Here is a 16,264-nt window from a genome sequence, read left to right on the forward strand (position 1 = left end):
TGTGTTATGGCTTGGGGGTTATATCTGTTCTACAAAATATATGTATATCTGAATGCTCTGCAATGCTTCACCCTTCCCAAATGGTAGTCTATTCCCTATGTAGTGCACTACTGTTGACCAGGGCCCATACCTATTCCCCATATAATGCACAGTATAGGGAATACCAGAATAGGGTACCATTTGGGATGGTGTAATGGGAGCGGTGTACCTTGGATGTTTCCAGTCGACATGCGCCTGGGCAGCAGCAGGTAAGCAGCTGAAGTCAGTGAGTTATGTCAGTAGCATAGTGGTTCAGGAGGGCTAATCCTCCTGTGTCCTCAGACCTCACGCCCACTGCTCTTAATCACCAACAGGTTGGGAGAGGCAGCAACAACACACACGACATCAGTAACCCAGGCCTGAGAGAGGAAGAAGCACTACAGAGAAGAGAGGGACTACTCACAGAAACAAGTACAGGTACATTTAAAAAACTGACAGATCATTTAAGTAGCACATTTTTAGTGATGATTTGGATTTGGTTGAGTATTTACTTGATTTTTTTATTTGATTTATCCTTTATTTAACCAGGTAGACCAGCTGAGAACAAGTACTCATTTACAACTGCGACCTGGCCAAGATAAAGCAAAACAGTGCGACAAAAACAGAGTTACACATGGAATAAACAAACGTACAGTCAGTAGCACAATATGAGGATAATGCCTCATGTTACGCCAACTGTTTTTTTCACATAAAGATGTTTTGATATGCTTGTGCTTTCGTTTGAGTAGCAAATGCTTTTCTAGAGGTGATGATAGTTCCTCTTGTGATGATAGTTCCTCTGGTGATGATAGTTCCTCTGGTGATGATTGGTCCTCTGGTGATGATTGGTCCTCTGGTGATGATAGTTCCTCTGGTGATGATTGGTCCTCTGGTGATGATAGATCCTCTGGTGATGATTGGTCCTCTGGTGATGATAGTTCCTCTGGTGATGATAGTTCCTCTGGTGATGATTGGTCCTCTGGTGATGATTGGTCCTCTGGTGATGATAGTTCCTCTGGTGATGATTGGTCCTCTGGTGATGATAGTTCCTCTGGTGATGATTAGTCGCTCTGGATAAGAGCGTCTGCTAAATGACTTAAATGTAAATGTAAATGATTGGTCCTCTGGTGATGATAGTTCCTCTGGTGATGATAGTTCTTCTGGTGATGATAGTTTCTCTGGTGATGATAGTTCCTCTGGTGATGATTGGTCCTCTGGTGATGATAGTTCCTCTGGTGATGATAGTTCCTCTGGTGATGATTGGTCGTCTGGTGATGATAGTTCCTCTGGTGATGATTGTTCCTCTGGTGATGATTGGTCCTCTGGTGATGATTGGTCCTCTGGTGATGATTGTTCCTCTGGTGATGATAGTTCCTCTGGTGATGATTGGTCCTCTGGTGATGATTGGTCCTCTGGTGATGATTGGTCCTCTGGTGATGATTGTTCCTCTGGTGATGATAGTTCCTCTGGTGATGATTGGTCCTCTGGTGATGATAGTTCCTCTGGTGATGATTGGTCATCTGGTGATGATTGTTCCTCTGGTGATGATTGGTCCTCTGGTGGTGATTGGTCCTCTGGTGATGATTGGTCCTCTGGTGATGATTGTTCCTCTGGTGATGATTGTTCCTCTGGTGATGATTGGTCCTCTGGTGATGATAGTTCCTCTGGTGATGATTGGTCCTCTGGTGATGATAGTTCCTCTGGTGATGATAGTTCCTCTGGTGATGATTGGTCCTCTGGTGATGATAGTTCCTCTGGTGATGATTGGTCCTCTGGTGATGATAGTTCCTCTGGTGATAGGAATAGTTACCATGTGGCAGGGGGTGCTGTTGGGTGATATTAGGCTTTTACATTTTTTTATTATTACCCTTCATTGTTAGGGTAGTATATAGTAGAAGAAACCACTAGTTATCATCTTATTTCTTTTGGGCAACTGTGACTTATTGAACCCTTGTGCATCAGTCAATGTCCTGTGTGGCACTATTGTCTTCCGGGGTCATAATACCTGTCATAGCGTTATGTGTTTAGTGGTTCTTCTCATGTGTTTCTCTGATTTTTTTCCTCACCTTTGCATGATGGCCATAATAGGTCTACAAGTGTTAAACAATATGGAGGGTGTTTCCCCACTCTGGAATCATACAACAATATTAGCTGAATAGGTTATTCATTTAAAACGGATAGATGGGCCTACTTTTAAAAAGCATATTTTGAAAAACTAAACATTTCCAGTGACGCAGTTTAACTATGGAAACAGACGACTATATTGAACTATGTAGGTCTACTGTCATTGAACTTTCCATTGTCTCGCTCTTCGTGCGTTTTAAAACTAGTTAATAAGCTTAACCGGTATGCCTGTTTAGGTCTCCAGCCTCGTCATTAGTCCAGCACCATCTGAAGCTAGAAGGGCAGCCATAGAATCAAAACAAGTAGTGCTAAAATGGGTACAACCCCTCAAACCAGAGTTTGACTGCATCCTCATGGATACACTTTTAAAATGGCTGCCAGTCCACCCATTGTGGCATCATTGACTTGAATGAGGACATTCATTCTACTCATTATGGTTCTGTGGAGCAGACATTCCCATTCAAATGAACATCTCATGGTGGGTACATCGGTGGCCATATTGGTGTACCATTAGGAATATTGGATCAATCAAGGCTTCTCACATCCGGGCCAATATTCATAAGCAATCTAGGATCAGGTCCTGCCTGTTCACATAGGCCTAATCTTATTCATTATGATCTTAAAGGCAAAACTGATCTTAGATCAGTACTCTATCCTGAGACGTTTTATGAATACGGGCCCAGAATTCTGCGCCACATAAAAATGCATTATTTGCAACAATGACTGTTTTCAGCTGTTTGGCCACGCCTCAAATCACACTCTTTTATATATGCCCTATATAGTGCTCAACTTTTGACCAGAAAAAAGTAGGGCACTATATAAAGAATAGGGTATTATTTTCCTTTCTAGTAATTATAATTCTACAGTAGCAGACATACTGGGGTTGATGATCAGCTGTGGTGGTGGAGGGGCTTAGTTGTGATGATGCTTTAGCCTCACAACACCTGTCTGCGTAAGGAGGGTTTACTGGAGTGTGTGTGTGTTTGCATTCTTTCTTTCGTACGGCAGTGTGTGTGCATGCTTGCTTTCTGCCTTGCGTGCGTGTGTTTTCCGTCCCCTTCGGCCAATAGGAGAGGAGCATCAGGTGTTGACGTCTGAGAGAGTCAGACATGGTACCTTATAATCCTTAATCCTCTTCCCCCAGACTTCCCTCTCCTAGATTGTGTAACAAAATATACCGATATAGGAAGGAAAAAGTGTACGTTTCTGGGAACCAAGAGGAGAATCTGTCTTGGTCTCCTATCCAATCCTGTCTAAATATGACAGAGATACCAGGCTATTTATTTAAGGAGAGGCAATATAGCTCACTTGTCACCTTACCACTTGTGTCTCGGTACCAGACCTCAACACCATATGCTAGTTACTGGAACAGCTGGAGTCCAGGTTACAATGATTGACAATAGTAGACTGTTGAAAACTGATATCGCTCCTCCTCTTCCTCCAATCCTCCGCTCTCCTTCTCTTACTTCTCCTGCTCTTCCTCCTCTCTCCCTCCTCCTCTCCCTACTCCTCATCTCTCCTTCTCTTACTTTCCCTCCTCTTCCTCCTCTCTCCCTCCTCCTCATCTCTCCTTCTCCCCCAGTGACCAGAAGAGCAGCAGGAGGATGTCCTGTTTGGATGAGGTTCCTTTTAAGACCCTTCTGGGATCTCTGGAGGGACCCAGGGAAGAGGTGGAGCTGATTGCTGCCCCAGACATCACTGTCCCAGACTATCTCACCATACTGCAGGAGACAGAGGTTGGTGTGTGTAAGAGATTGAGGGGGGGCTATCATTTATTTATTTGTTGATGACACCAGAAAGCTTTGATGACATTCTACACATGGTTGGAACATCAACACAGATAGAACATAACACTCAAAATACAACACAGACAGAACATCATACTCAAAATACAACACAGACAGAACATAACACTCAAAATACAACACAGACAGAACCTAACACTCAAAATACAACACAGACAGAACCTAACACTCAAAATACAACACAGACAGAACATCACACTCAAAATACAACACAGACAAAACCTAACACTCAAAATACAACACAGACAAAACCTAACACTCAAAATACAACACAGCCAGAATCTAATACTCAAAATACAACACAGACAGAACCGAACACTCAAAATACAACACAGATATACAACGGGTGTTTTAATCATGCTGTTTTCCAATGTTGTCATCGACTTTTACTGAGTAGAAGTTAAAGTCATGGGAAAATGGCTGACGTCTCCTGCTCTTGTCTTAGTGTAATTAGGACTATTATGATACTGGGTGGCCTTTGACCCAGTCCACTGCAACACCGCCAAACCTAAATCCCACAGTGACCACCAACATTGTCCATACAGTCAAATGTTTGTGTATTTAACGGAGAAGGGAAAATATGTCGCTTCGGTTTAGTTGTCAAAACCTCAGCCAAGCTTTCTCCTTAATCGTGTTAGGGTTCGAGTAAGGTTTGTTTCCAAATTCACAGTGGCCTCAACACACAGAGTGTGTACGATGTTCTCCCTACATAGCTTTGCAGTTTGAAGCTATAATATATCTAAATACTGCGGCCAGAAAAACTCTGCTGGGAATTCTTTTGATCAACACCTTTAGGGCATGGCCTTTATATAATTAATAAAACATCAACAGAAATAATGGTCTCCTGGTCCCAGTTGTTTGTGCTATACTCACCTACTTCTACGGTCATTGGCAAGTCAGCACAAACAGATCTGGGCACAAGCTAATTTGTGGAAGTATTTGGTTGGATTTAAATTAATTTCATAATTATCCCCCCCCCCCAACAAATCTATTAACCTCTGCCTTTGCAATGCATATAGTACGTACATTAGAAGGCATTGTAGAACTTAACATCTCTCTGACTTCTCTCGAAGCCCCAATACTGCAAGTCTCTTTATTCTTCCAGCTTGTGGGAGACAGACAATGCATCCCAAATGGCACCCTATTCCCTATATAGTGCACTACTTTTGAAGGGAGCCTTATTGGCCCTGGTGAAGAGTATTACACTATATAGGGAACAGACAGCCACCTGCAACACATACATAATCTCCTCATTGTTAATACTACTCTGAAGCCATAGTCAGTGGTTTAGAATCTGATAAACCCAGTGTGATTATTATAGGAGCCTGATGTTGACATTTTATTTTCACCTCCTCTGTTCTGGAGAGAGTTGAGTTTGACAGCCTCATCCATCTAAAGCCAACAGAACCTAGGTTGTGTCTCAAATCGGACTCTATTTCATATGTAGTGCAGGAAATAGAAAAGGAACAGGGGTGCTATTTGGAAAGAACATCTAGTCTGGGCTGAAGCAGGCACCTTTGTACAATTCTGAAAACACAAGCACACACACACCTCTATTGGGATCAATTCATTCATCTTGTTAACAGAGAGAACAGCTTCCATCTGATGTGTGGTGTCGTGGTTTTGTGGTTTTTGGGCATCACATGTAAGGGTATTTCCTACAGTCTGGGAAATTGATGGGAAGGAAAACAAAGCCATAAATGTAGACAAAATGAAGGTGGAAAATTGATAGTGAAACATTTGCTGTGTTGCGTCCTTAGCCTTATTGGATCCTTCCTTCCTCGCTTCCTTCCCTTAATCACATGATATTGGATAAGTGTGATCCAAGTGAAAGACTAAATTGCTAAGGGAAAGCCGAGTGGGTGTTAGACATTGGTGGTGGGTGTGTCGATGAATTGCGTGACACACGTTAACAATGTGAAGCGCTTTGAGGGAAGAAGGAAACATTTGCTAGAATGACTGCTTACCTGATTCATTGTTTGATTGGCTCGCCATTTGATTGGTTGGTATTCTAAAATATGTTAGTGACATAACGTGATTAAATGGTTCTCTTAAAGTACACTCCATTCATCCACCCATCAACCAACAACCATTTACCAACCCATCTTCACCTCTGTCAACAGTACATGTTCAGCTTGGAGAACTGGGTGCTCCAGGGCCTCCAGGGAGGTTACCCCAGCCAGCCCCAACCCCCCGGCCCCATATCCCCATCTGAGGTGTTCCCCTCCAGCCCACCCTACTGGCATCTCTTCAGCAGCCCCCAGGAGAGCCGCCTGGCCAGCCGACACAGCTCTGACTTCTGGGAGCCCAACCCCCGCCAGCGCTCCCACAGCCTGAACCCGGTTGACATGCGCACCCGGGTTAAGTTCGTCATCTCCGACTCCGAGGAGGAAGAGGAGTGCTCTTCGTCAGGAGAGGGTTCCTCGGAGTCTGGTTCAGGGTACAGGTCGGATCAGCGTGTTCCTGGGGTGAGGAAGCCACGGCAGACCTGCACCCCTAACGTCCTGAACCTACCTGTCTCTCAGAGTGGTCTGGTGACCTACCAGCGTAGGAAGAACCTCCGCCAGTACTCGCTGTCCGTTCTGGAGACCCCCAGAGAGTGTATCCAGGGGACCCCCTGCCCCCCAGGAGGACCCAAGCCACCGTCCTCCTCATCCCTACCCAGACACCCATTGACCAGGGCCAACACAGAGAATATCCCCTCCATCAAACACCACAAGCCAACACATCCGGTACGGACATGACCTCCAATTAGGAGAAATATAGTAGAGAAGTGGTATTGAAGGCCCAGAATCAAATCAAATCAAATTGTATTTGTCACATGCACCAAATACAACAGGTGTAAACCTTACAGTGAAATGCTGAATACAACAGGTGTAAACCTTACAGTGAAATGCTGAATACAACAGGTGTAAACCTTACAGTGAAATGCTGAATACAACAGGTGTAAACCTTACAGTGAAATGCTGAATACAACAGGTGTAAACCTTACAGTGAAATGCTGAATACAACAGGTGTAAACCTTACAGTGAAATGCTGAATACAACAGGTGTAAACCTTACAGTGAAATGCTGAATACAACAGGTGTAAACCTTACAGTGAAATGCTGAATACAACAGGTGTAAACCTTACAGTGAAATGCTTACTTACAAACCCTTAACCAACAATGCAGTTTTAAGAAAAAAAGAGTTGAATAAAAAAAGTAAAATAATGAAAGAGCAGCAGTAAAATAACAATAGCGAGGCTATATACAGGGGGTACCGGTACAGAGTCAATGTGGAGACTATATACAGGGGGTACCGGTACAGAGTCAATGTGGAGACTATATACAGGGGGTACCGGTACAGAGTCAATGTGGAGGCTATATACAGGGGGTACCGGTACAGAGTCAATGTGGAGGCTATATACAGGGGGTACCAGTACAGAGTCAATGTGGAGGCTATATACAGGGGGTACCGGTACAGAGTCAATGTGGAGGCTATATACAGGGGGTACCAGTACAGAGTCAATGTGGAGGCTATATACAGGGGGTACCGGTACAGAGTCAATGTGGAGCCTATATACAGGGGGTACCGGTACAGAGTCAATGTGGAGGCTATATACAGGGGGTACTGGTACAGAGTCAATGTGGAGGCTATATACAGGGGGTACTGGTACAGAGTCAATGTGGAGGCTATATACAGGGGGTACCAGTACAGAGTCAATGTGGAGGCTATATACAGGGGGTACTGGTACAGAGTCAATGTGGAGACTATATACAGGGGGTACCGGTACAGAGTCAATGTGGAGGCTATATACAGGGGGTACCGGTACAGAGTCAATGTGGAGGCTATATACAGGGGTACCAGTACAGAGTCAATGTGGAGGCTATATACAGGGGGTACCGGTACAGAGTCAATGTGGAGGCTATATACAGGGGGTACCAGTACAGAGTCAATGTGGAGGCTATATACAGGGGGTACCGGTACAGAGTCAATGTGGAGGCTATATACAGGGGGTACCGGTACAGAGTCAATGTGGAGGCTATATACAGGGGGTACCGGTACAGAGTCAATGTGGAGGCTATATACAGGGGGTACCGGTACAGAGTCAATGTGGAGGCTATATACAGGGGTACCGGTACAGAGTCAATGTGGAGGCTATATACAGGGGGTACCGGTACAGAGTCAATGTGGAGACTATATACAGGGGGTACCGGTACAGAGTCAATGTGGAGACTATATACAGGGGGTACCAGTACAGAGTCAATGTGGAGACTATATACAGGGGGTACCGGTACAGAGTCAATGTGGAGACTATATACAGGGGGTACCGGTACAGAGTCAATGTGGAGACTATATACAGGGGGTACCGGTACAGAGTCAATGTGGAGGCTATATACAGGGGGTACCGGTACAGAGTCAATGTGGAGGCTATATACAGGGGGTACCGGTACAGAGTCAATGTGGAGGCTATATACAGGGGGTACCGGTACAGAGTCAATGTGGAGACTATATACAGGGGGTACCAGTACAGAGTCAATGTGGAGGCTATATACAGGGGTACCAGTACAGAGTCAATGAGGAGGCTATATACAGGGGTACCAGTACAGAGTCAATGCGGAGGCTATATACAGGGGTACCAGTACAGAGTCAATGTGGAGGCTATATACAGGGGGTACCAGTACAGATGGAGGTATTTAAACCCCACACTAAGTATCAGACATATTTCACGCCAACCACAGCTCAACAAGCATTTGCTTTGACTCCTACAATGTGGAGGCTATATACAGGGGGTACCGGTACAGAGTCAATGTGGAGGCTATATACAGGGGGTACCGGTACAGAGTCAATGTGGAGGCTATATACAGGGGGTACCGGTACAGAGTCAATGTGGAGGCTATATACAGGGGTTACCGGTACACAGTCAATGTGGAGGCTATATACAGGGGGTACCGGTACAGAGTCAATGTGGAGCCTATATACAGGGGGTACCGGTACAGAGTCAATGTGGAGGCTATATACAGGGGGTACTGGTACAGAGTCAATGTGGAGGCTATATACAGGGGGTACTGGTACAGAGTCAATGTGGAGGCTATATACAGGGGGTACCAGTACAGAGTCAATGTGGAGGCTATATACAGGGGGTACTGGTACAGAGTCAATGTGGAGGCTATATACAGGGGGTACCGGTACAGAGTCAATGTGGAGGCTATATACAGGGGGTACCGGTACAGAGTCAATGTGGAGGCTATATACAGGGGTACCGTTGCACTCATGTTGCGTGAATGTTGCCAGTCCACACACAGGCTGTCACAGAGTCAATGTGGAGGCTATATACAGGGGGTACTGGTACAGAGTCAATGTGGAGGCTATATACAGGGGGTACCGGTACAGAGTCGATGTGGAGCCTATATACAGGGGGTACCGGTACAGAGTCGATGTGGAGGCTATATACAGGGGGTACTGGTACAGAGTCAATGTGGAGGCTATATACAGGGGGGTACCGGTACAGAGTCAATGTGCGGGGGCACCGGTTAGTTGAGGTAATTGAGGTAATATGTATATGTAGGTAGAGGTAAAGTGACTATGCATAGATCAATTAGTATTGTTAGATAGTTAAAGGGATAGTTCACCGAAATGACAAAATGATATGTTTTCTTGCCCTGAAAGCGGTCAACAATCCATAGGTTGAATGGGTTTACCGAGCCACTGTCACCAACGTTAGTTACCTTCTGTAGCTGTACACCATCATGAATATCAACACACGCAAAAACCACAGTCTCTTTGGATCCAAGTGTCCACTTTACATTATTGTTGCCTAGTCATTGTCCAACTGAGAAGCTCAGAATTATCTAGCATAGTAGACTATTTTATTCATCAATCCCCTTATTTTATATGAGTAGGAATGGGTTCAGGTACACCCGGGTATGCCTCTATCAATAAGTAAGAATGTTTTCCCATTTCTTAAAAAAACATTTTCTCTAGGCTGTGTAGTTCAAGGCCCCACTTCCTAGTTCCCATGTGCTGTCTTTAAAAACTAAAGCACCAAACCAGATGTCCTGAGTGGGCAGGGTGACGGTTCTATAACTGGCTCTGCCTCGGAGCAGCATGGGCCTGGAAAAAGATGGAGGTATTTAAACCCCACACTAAGTATCAGACATATTCTCACGCCAACCACAGCTCAACAAGCTCATGTGGGATTTGCTCAACTTGGACTCCTGATACAGTAGATATGTTGAATGGAAATATGATAGATTATATTTCAGATGAACTTGAAACTTTTAGCTATATTTGTAAAATACATTTTTACAAAAAACAAATGAAATTCATATTTTTGTAAAGCAAATTGTATATAGTATGTTAGTTGATAGAGAAAACAGAACCTTCCTAAGTATATAAAGGTTATTTTCCAATTCACATTTCTCAAATGTTTTGAGGGATGTGTGCTCTAAATATAGCTAGTGTAAAGTCTGTCCTTGGAATCGTCTCAAGTTATTATTAGTTCATCAGGATTAGCGAGTGGAATTACTCAGGGAAATGTATTTCTCAGCAAACCAGTCTTTCAAGGTTAGCCAGCCGTGTACATTTCGGCGCTGTCATGCACTATAAATGTTGCACTCATGTTGCGTGAATGTTGCCAGTTCCACACACAGGCTGTCAGTCAGGTTGTCAATCTACAGGCACATAGAGAGGCATCAGTCAGGGTTTCAGGCTAAAATCTACAGGCACATAGAGAGGCATCAGTCAGTCAGGGTTTCAGGCTAACCCTCTCCCTTTATGGGGTTGGTTTCCCCACCTCGCCTCCCCCTCACTCTCTCTCACACTCTCTCTGCTCTTCCCCCCTGTGTGTGCAGTCCCTGAGTTCGTACTTCTGCCTGCCGGCCCTTCCCTCGGTGACCTCACGACCCCTGGGTTCCCACGCCGCGTCAGTACTGGACTCCTCGGTGGAGCTGCTGTCCGCGCTGAGCCCCGAAGAGAGAGAGCTGCTGCAAGCCATCACTGAAAGGGGCTATCCGCTCCGCACCGCCATCATCGCCCTGCAGAAGACCGGCCAGCAGAGCCCAGAACAGGTCCGTCTCAAAACACAGTCACAAACATTTCATAAACATGAATTTGACCAGTTTATAGAATGAAAGTTTCTCTGACCAAGATGGCTGTCCTGTAGTTGTGTCACCGGGATGCCAATGTCCTTTCTAGTGCTCTGTTTAATTCTGGGGTCAGAACAACACTATGGACATTTAACATGGGCTTTTATCCACAGCAATGTGTGTTTTTACATGACATCATTGACACACCGTACAGAGTGATATGATGATGTAGCAGCCAATTGTGTTCTAGCCTAATAAGACATTGTCATAAAATGTAGTTGAAACAGAGCTCTCTCCGATCCTGCCAGCCACTTCGTCTAGTCTCTAATGGATCCTTAATAAATACAAATACATACAACCAAAAGCCCCATGTTTGTGTAATTTGCTACAGTGACACATTTCTGAGCATTGACTCCACGTAGCCAGACATGATGCCAGCACTCTCAACTTTACCCCATCTGACAGTGTGCATCTACCTCAGTTGGCTTTAGTGTTTAACGACAGAGCAAAACATATGGTTTTAGCTCCCCGCAGCCCGGCTCGTATTTGATGTCATTTGCCCATGAAGAGGGAGAGGAGGAGGGTAAAAAAACACCATTGTAAAAATAGATACCAGATACTCCAAAGTTTCCACAACTTGCTCAGTATTATGTGTGTTCTCAGCAGAGTCATATATAGTTTCAGGGGCTGCCTCTGGCTCCTCTCTCTCAGGGTCTGCCTCTGGCTCCTCTCTCTCCCTCAGGGGCTGCCTCTGGCTCCTCTCCCTCAGGGGCTGCCTCTAGCTCCTCTCTCTCAGGGGCTGCCTCTGGCTCCTCTCTCTCTCTCTCTCTCTCTCTCTCTCTCTCTCTCTCTCTCTCTCTCTCTCTCTCTCTCTCTCTCTCTCTCTCTCTCTCTCTCTCTCTCTCTCTCTCTCTCTCTCTCTCTCTCTCTCTCTCTCTCTCTCTCTCTCTCTCTCTCTCTCTCTCAGGGGCTGCCTCTGGCTCTCTCTCTCAGGGGCTGCCTCTGGCTCTCTCTCTCAGGGGCTGCCTCTCAGGGGGCTCCTCTCTCTCAGGGGGCTGCCTCTGGCTCCTCTGGCTCTCTCAGGGGCCTCTGCCTCTGGCTGCCTCTCTCTCTCAGGGGGCCTCTGCCTCTCAGGGGCTGCCTCTGGCTCCTCTCTCTCAGTGGCTGCCTCAGCTCCTCTCTCTCAGGGCTGCCTCTGGCTCTCTCTCTCTCAGTGGCTGCCTCTAGCTCTCTCTCTCTCAGGGGCTGCCTCTGGCTCTCTCTCTCTCTCTCTCTCTCTCTCTCTCTCTCTCTCTCTCTCTCTCTCTCTCTCTCTCTCTCTCTCTCTCTCAGGGGCTGCCTCTGGCTCTCTCTCCTCTCTCTCTCTCTCTCTCTCCTCTCTCTCTCTCTCTCTCTCTCTCTCTCTCTCTCTCTCTCTCTCTCTCTCTCTCTCTCTCTCTCTCTCAGGGGCTGCCTGTGGTCAAGGCCTTATCAGTGTCCTTGACCATGAATCAAGTGACACATTAAAGTTAGCTAGGCTAAATGGTTTAGAAAGTTTCCTAGCCTGCAGTGTGGAGGTTGCAGCCAGGGTTCAGCTCTTTTCTTATGTCCCCCCGCCCCTCTCTCTCTCTCTTTCTCTCTCTCTCTCTACACCGCCCACCCCTTTTGCTCCTATCTATTTCTCTCTCCATCCTTCCCCAACCCTCTCTCCTCCCTTTTCTGTTTCTCTCCCTCTCCTTCCATCTCTCTTTCCTCCCATCTCTCTCACATTTCTCCCTCTCTTTCCCTTCCTCCTTCCGTCTCTCTATCTCTCTTCCTCCATCTCCTTCCCTTTCTCCCAGTGAAGAGAGAAGGCAGCTGGAGAGTTACATTAACAGGGATCAACTCTTTAATCAATGACCTATTTAATCAGTGTAATCCCCTGCCCCCTCTCTCCCTCCCAGCTCAACATGTTAAAGCAGGGCCATGGGTCACGCTGCTCTCACACATATTACCTTTCACTCCGCTGATCTCAGATCAGTTCTTCTCCTTTTCAGAGTGATGTCATTAGCACAATATTGGCCTATCAGATTATTGTTATATATAATGTGTCAATGGAATCACCTAGTGTGTGTGTGTGTGTGTGTGTGTGTGTGTGTGTGTGTGTGTGTGTGTGTGTGTGTGTGTGTGTGTGTGTGTGTGTGTGTGTGTGTGTGTGTGTGTGTGTGTGTGTGTGTGTGTGTGTGTGTGTGTGGCGTGTGTGAGAGCGCGAGACCAAATTGGCACTGCAGAAATATGATCTGATTTTATAATACACTGCTGTGTTAGGCGTAATTGGACTCTTGCCATAATAACACACATATTGATATAGAACACCACAGAGCACAGTGGCAGATTCACGATAACCACATCAGTTAATACTCAGTTACACTGAAACATTTACCCTTTTCACACTACCAATCTGTACTGCACTGACATGGTTACACATCCACCATAGTTACCGAAGCCGTGCTGGAAAGGACACTATGAAAATGAAATATCCAAGTCAGTTGAGGTCAGTGTGGCGGTGTGAAGCGGTATTCTTCAATGACCTTGTCAACTATATCTGTGGCTGCTTTGTGTCTAATGCTCGTCTCTTGAATATATTTGGCTTTCAGACTGCTGTTTACCTGCTAACTGACAGTAATGCTATTAGTCATAGTAATCTGTGGTGTTGTGCTTGTTGTGTGCAGATCCTGCGCTATCTGGTGGCCTGTGACAGACTGTGTGAGAGGGGCTACGACAAGGCTCAGGTGGAGGAGGCTCTGGAGATGTTCCAGAACTGTGAGACTAAGGTAAACATCATAGATTATTCATTTATTTATCCTGGTATTCTCTGTTTACCTCACAGCTTTCCTCTAATGAACCACAAATCAATTTGAATTGAATTGTACTGCTGGATTTAAAGGAATAGTTCACCCAAAATACAAAATGACATATTGGCTTCTTTACCAACATGGAGTGTTGTCTTACCTTGTCCATAAACTGCTAAAAGGGTAAGAAAATCAACATGTCATTTGGGTGAACTATCCCTTTAACTGTAAATGCTGCTCTATCATCTGATGGTTTCTCCTCTCTCTCCCCTCAGGCTGAGGAGTTTCTTCACCTGCTGGCTCAGTTCAATGAGATGGGCTTCCAGCAGAACGCTATCAAAGAGGTTCTGTTAGTCCACGAGAACCACGGCGAGAGGGCCCTGGAAGAGCTAATGATGCGTGTGGCATGACAGGGTCAATGTCTGCTCCCATGAAAAATACATTGTAGGAGACATACATGCACCAACACAAACACAGTTCCTGTTTACTTGCCTGTTTACTACAAACAATTATGTTAGCTAATGTATCATATTAAAGGGATAGTTTACTCAAACTATATTTTACTATTTGGTTCATTAGTCCACTGTTAATACAATCCACAAAAATTCTGTATGTCACCAGTCAAGTCTTCAAGATTGAGCACTTTCAGTCCAGAGCAAAAACGATGATGATGATGAGTTTTCAGTGAACTATCCCTTTTAATGGTATGTCATTTGCAAATTGCAATTTGCATGTTGAAACAATGTTGATTGACTGGAGCACACTAAAACTATACATTCTAGCAAATCAGGAAATGAACAGTGGCCTTCTAGGAAAAGGAAAACTTAAACAATACCATTTACAGACAATCGATATATTACATAGTTTTATTACATTTCAGGTTTTGACAATGTTTGATGTGATTTTCCCATTGTCAATTGTTTTGTCAATTTCAAGTGTCACAGCATTTGTCATGTAGTATTTTTAACTTAAGTTCGATCTGTAATACAATGAAATAAAATCCAGTAGACTATGGTTGCATCCCAAATGGCACCGTATTCTCTTTGTAGTGCACTACTCTTCCCCAGGGCTCATAGGCTCTGTTGAAACGTAGTGCACTATATGGGGAACAGGGTGCCATTTGGCATGCAAACTGTGTTACTGGTAAGTCATTATCTGTATTTGTAGGGTGTGTGTACGGGGTAAAAGATCGAAACCTGAAAGAAGCTTGTAAATCTTTTTCTGTATGGCAGGTTGTCTGAAATGACCCACTTGAAGTTGTACATACTGTAACTTGCACTTTAAAATGTATTGAATGTATTTTGTATTCATTTGATTTGTTTTTGCCTATGATACAAAAGTATTGTGTACAGATCAAATACGTATGAGAATTCAGATTTCTGTTTTCTGATGAATCAAAATTCAATATACTTGTAATATCATGCTCATGTCTCATGGTTCCCACATCATATTAGGTCTTGGTACGTGTGGGATACACTTCCACATTCTTGCCATGCTTTCCCCGCTGACGACGGACGGATGGACGGGGTTACCACAGGACAGGTTTGTTATTTGACTATCAAAGCCACGGCAGAACTTAGATGGGAGCAGCCAAGCAAAGGGAAGAGTCGGCATCTATTAAAGATGTGTATCTTCTGCTGATGGACCGGGAGCTTTAGAGGTCCTCTATGTTTGGTCAAGAGAGCATTTCTTTTATCACTTTGCTATTAATGAACTTCACTCATAGACTGTTAACAGCCTGTAGGCCAGTGGTGGCTGGTGGCACTTTAAATGGGGAGGACAGTCTGATAGTAATGGCTGGAACTGAATATATTGAATGGTTTTAAACACATCAAACACTTGGTTTCCACTTGTTTGATTCCATTCATTATTATGAGTCATCCTCCCTCACCAGTCTCCACTGCTGTAGGCTAAAGAATGAGGGAAAGAACCATTCTTATATTATCAAGGGAGATTTTCGCCTGTTAACTGTAGGGGAAATTAATGGTAATATCATTTGATAAGTGGAAAAATCTGCACATCATTAGCAACATTCCTCACCGATTAACACATCGTTTGAACAGTGTTTGATTTGATAATTAAAAAGACAAATTATTTCATATATCTTCTGCCAAAGACAATCTATTCATTTGAATTCACCAATCATCCTGTATTTACACAGGTGATCCCATGGAGAATACACATCTCTCCTTCAAGGGATACCTGTCCCGAGACGGCAGCAAACATGCACTCGTTACAGAAATGTTTTATTGTACAGCGTGAACACTGCCAGCCTTATCTTACCCTGTTCTCTAGCAACCAATGCCTTGGGGACCTGAGCCTGGGTTATAAATGGTTTGTTTGTTGTAAAAACAGGAAAGGATTTCAGTCTTTATGTACATTACTGAACATGTGTTTGGCTTTCATGGAAAGAGCTCTCTGATAGGGCTGTGTCAACT

At 44.6% G+C, this 16,264-nt stretch overlaps 1 protein-coding gene across 1 annotated transcript; it reads left to right on the forward strand.

Annotated features, from left to right (window-relative positions):
- The first annotated feature begins 356 nt into the window (after window positions 1-356).
- Window positions 357-15,249, forward strand: ubap1lb (ubiquitin associated protein 1-like b). The gene is made up of 6 exons (XM_046334195.1): window positions 357-456; window positions 3,725-3,878; window positions 6,071-6,679; window positions 10,783-10,998; window positions 13,707-13,808; window positions 14,102-15,249. Exons 2-6 carry the CDS (start codon window positions 3,747-3,749, stop codon window positions 14,234-14,236), a joined length of 1,194 nt encoding a protein of 397 aa, XP_046190151.1. The 5' UTR covers window positions 357-456; window positions 3,725-3,746; the 3' UTR covers window positions 14,237-15,249.
- Window positions 15,250-16,264: the final 1,015 nt, after the last annotated feature.

The sequence above is a fragment of the Oncorhynchus gorbuscha genome, unplaced genomic scaffold (assembly GCF_021184085.1).
Source record: "Oncorhynchus gorbuscha isolate QuinsamMale2020 ecotype Even-year unplaced genomic scaffold, OgorEven_v1.0 Un_scaffold_587, whole genome shotgun sequence".
NCBI classification, from domain to species: domain Eukaryota; kingdom Metazoa; phylum Chordata; class Actinopteri; order Salmoniformes; family Salmonidae; genus Oncorhynchus; species Oncorhynchus gorbuscha.

Coding starts and splice junctions, on each gene's coding strand:
- ubap1lb (XM_046334195.1), top strand. CDS start 3,747: ATGTCCTGTTTGGATGAGGTTCCTTTTAAGACCCTTCTGGGATCTCTG. Junction 6,680..10,782: donor ACCACAAGCCAACACATCCG/GTACGGACATGA, acceptor CTGTGTGTGCAG/TCCCTGAGTTCGTACTTCTG. Junction 13,809..14,101: donor TCCAGAACTGTGAGACTAAG/GTAAACATCATA, acceptor CTCTCCCCTCAG/GCTGAGGAGTTTCTTCACCT.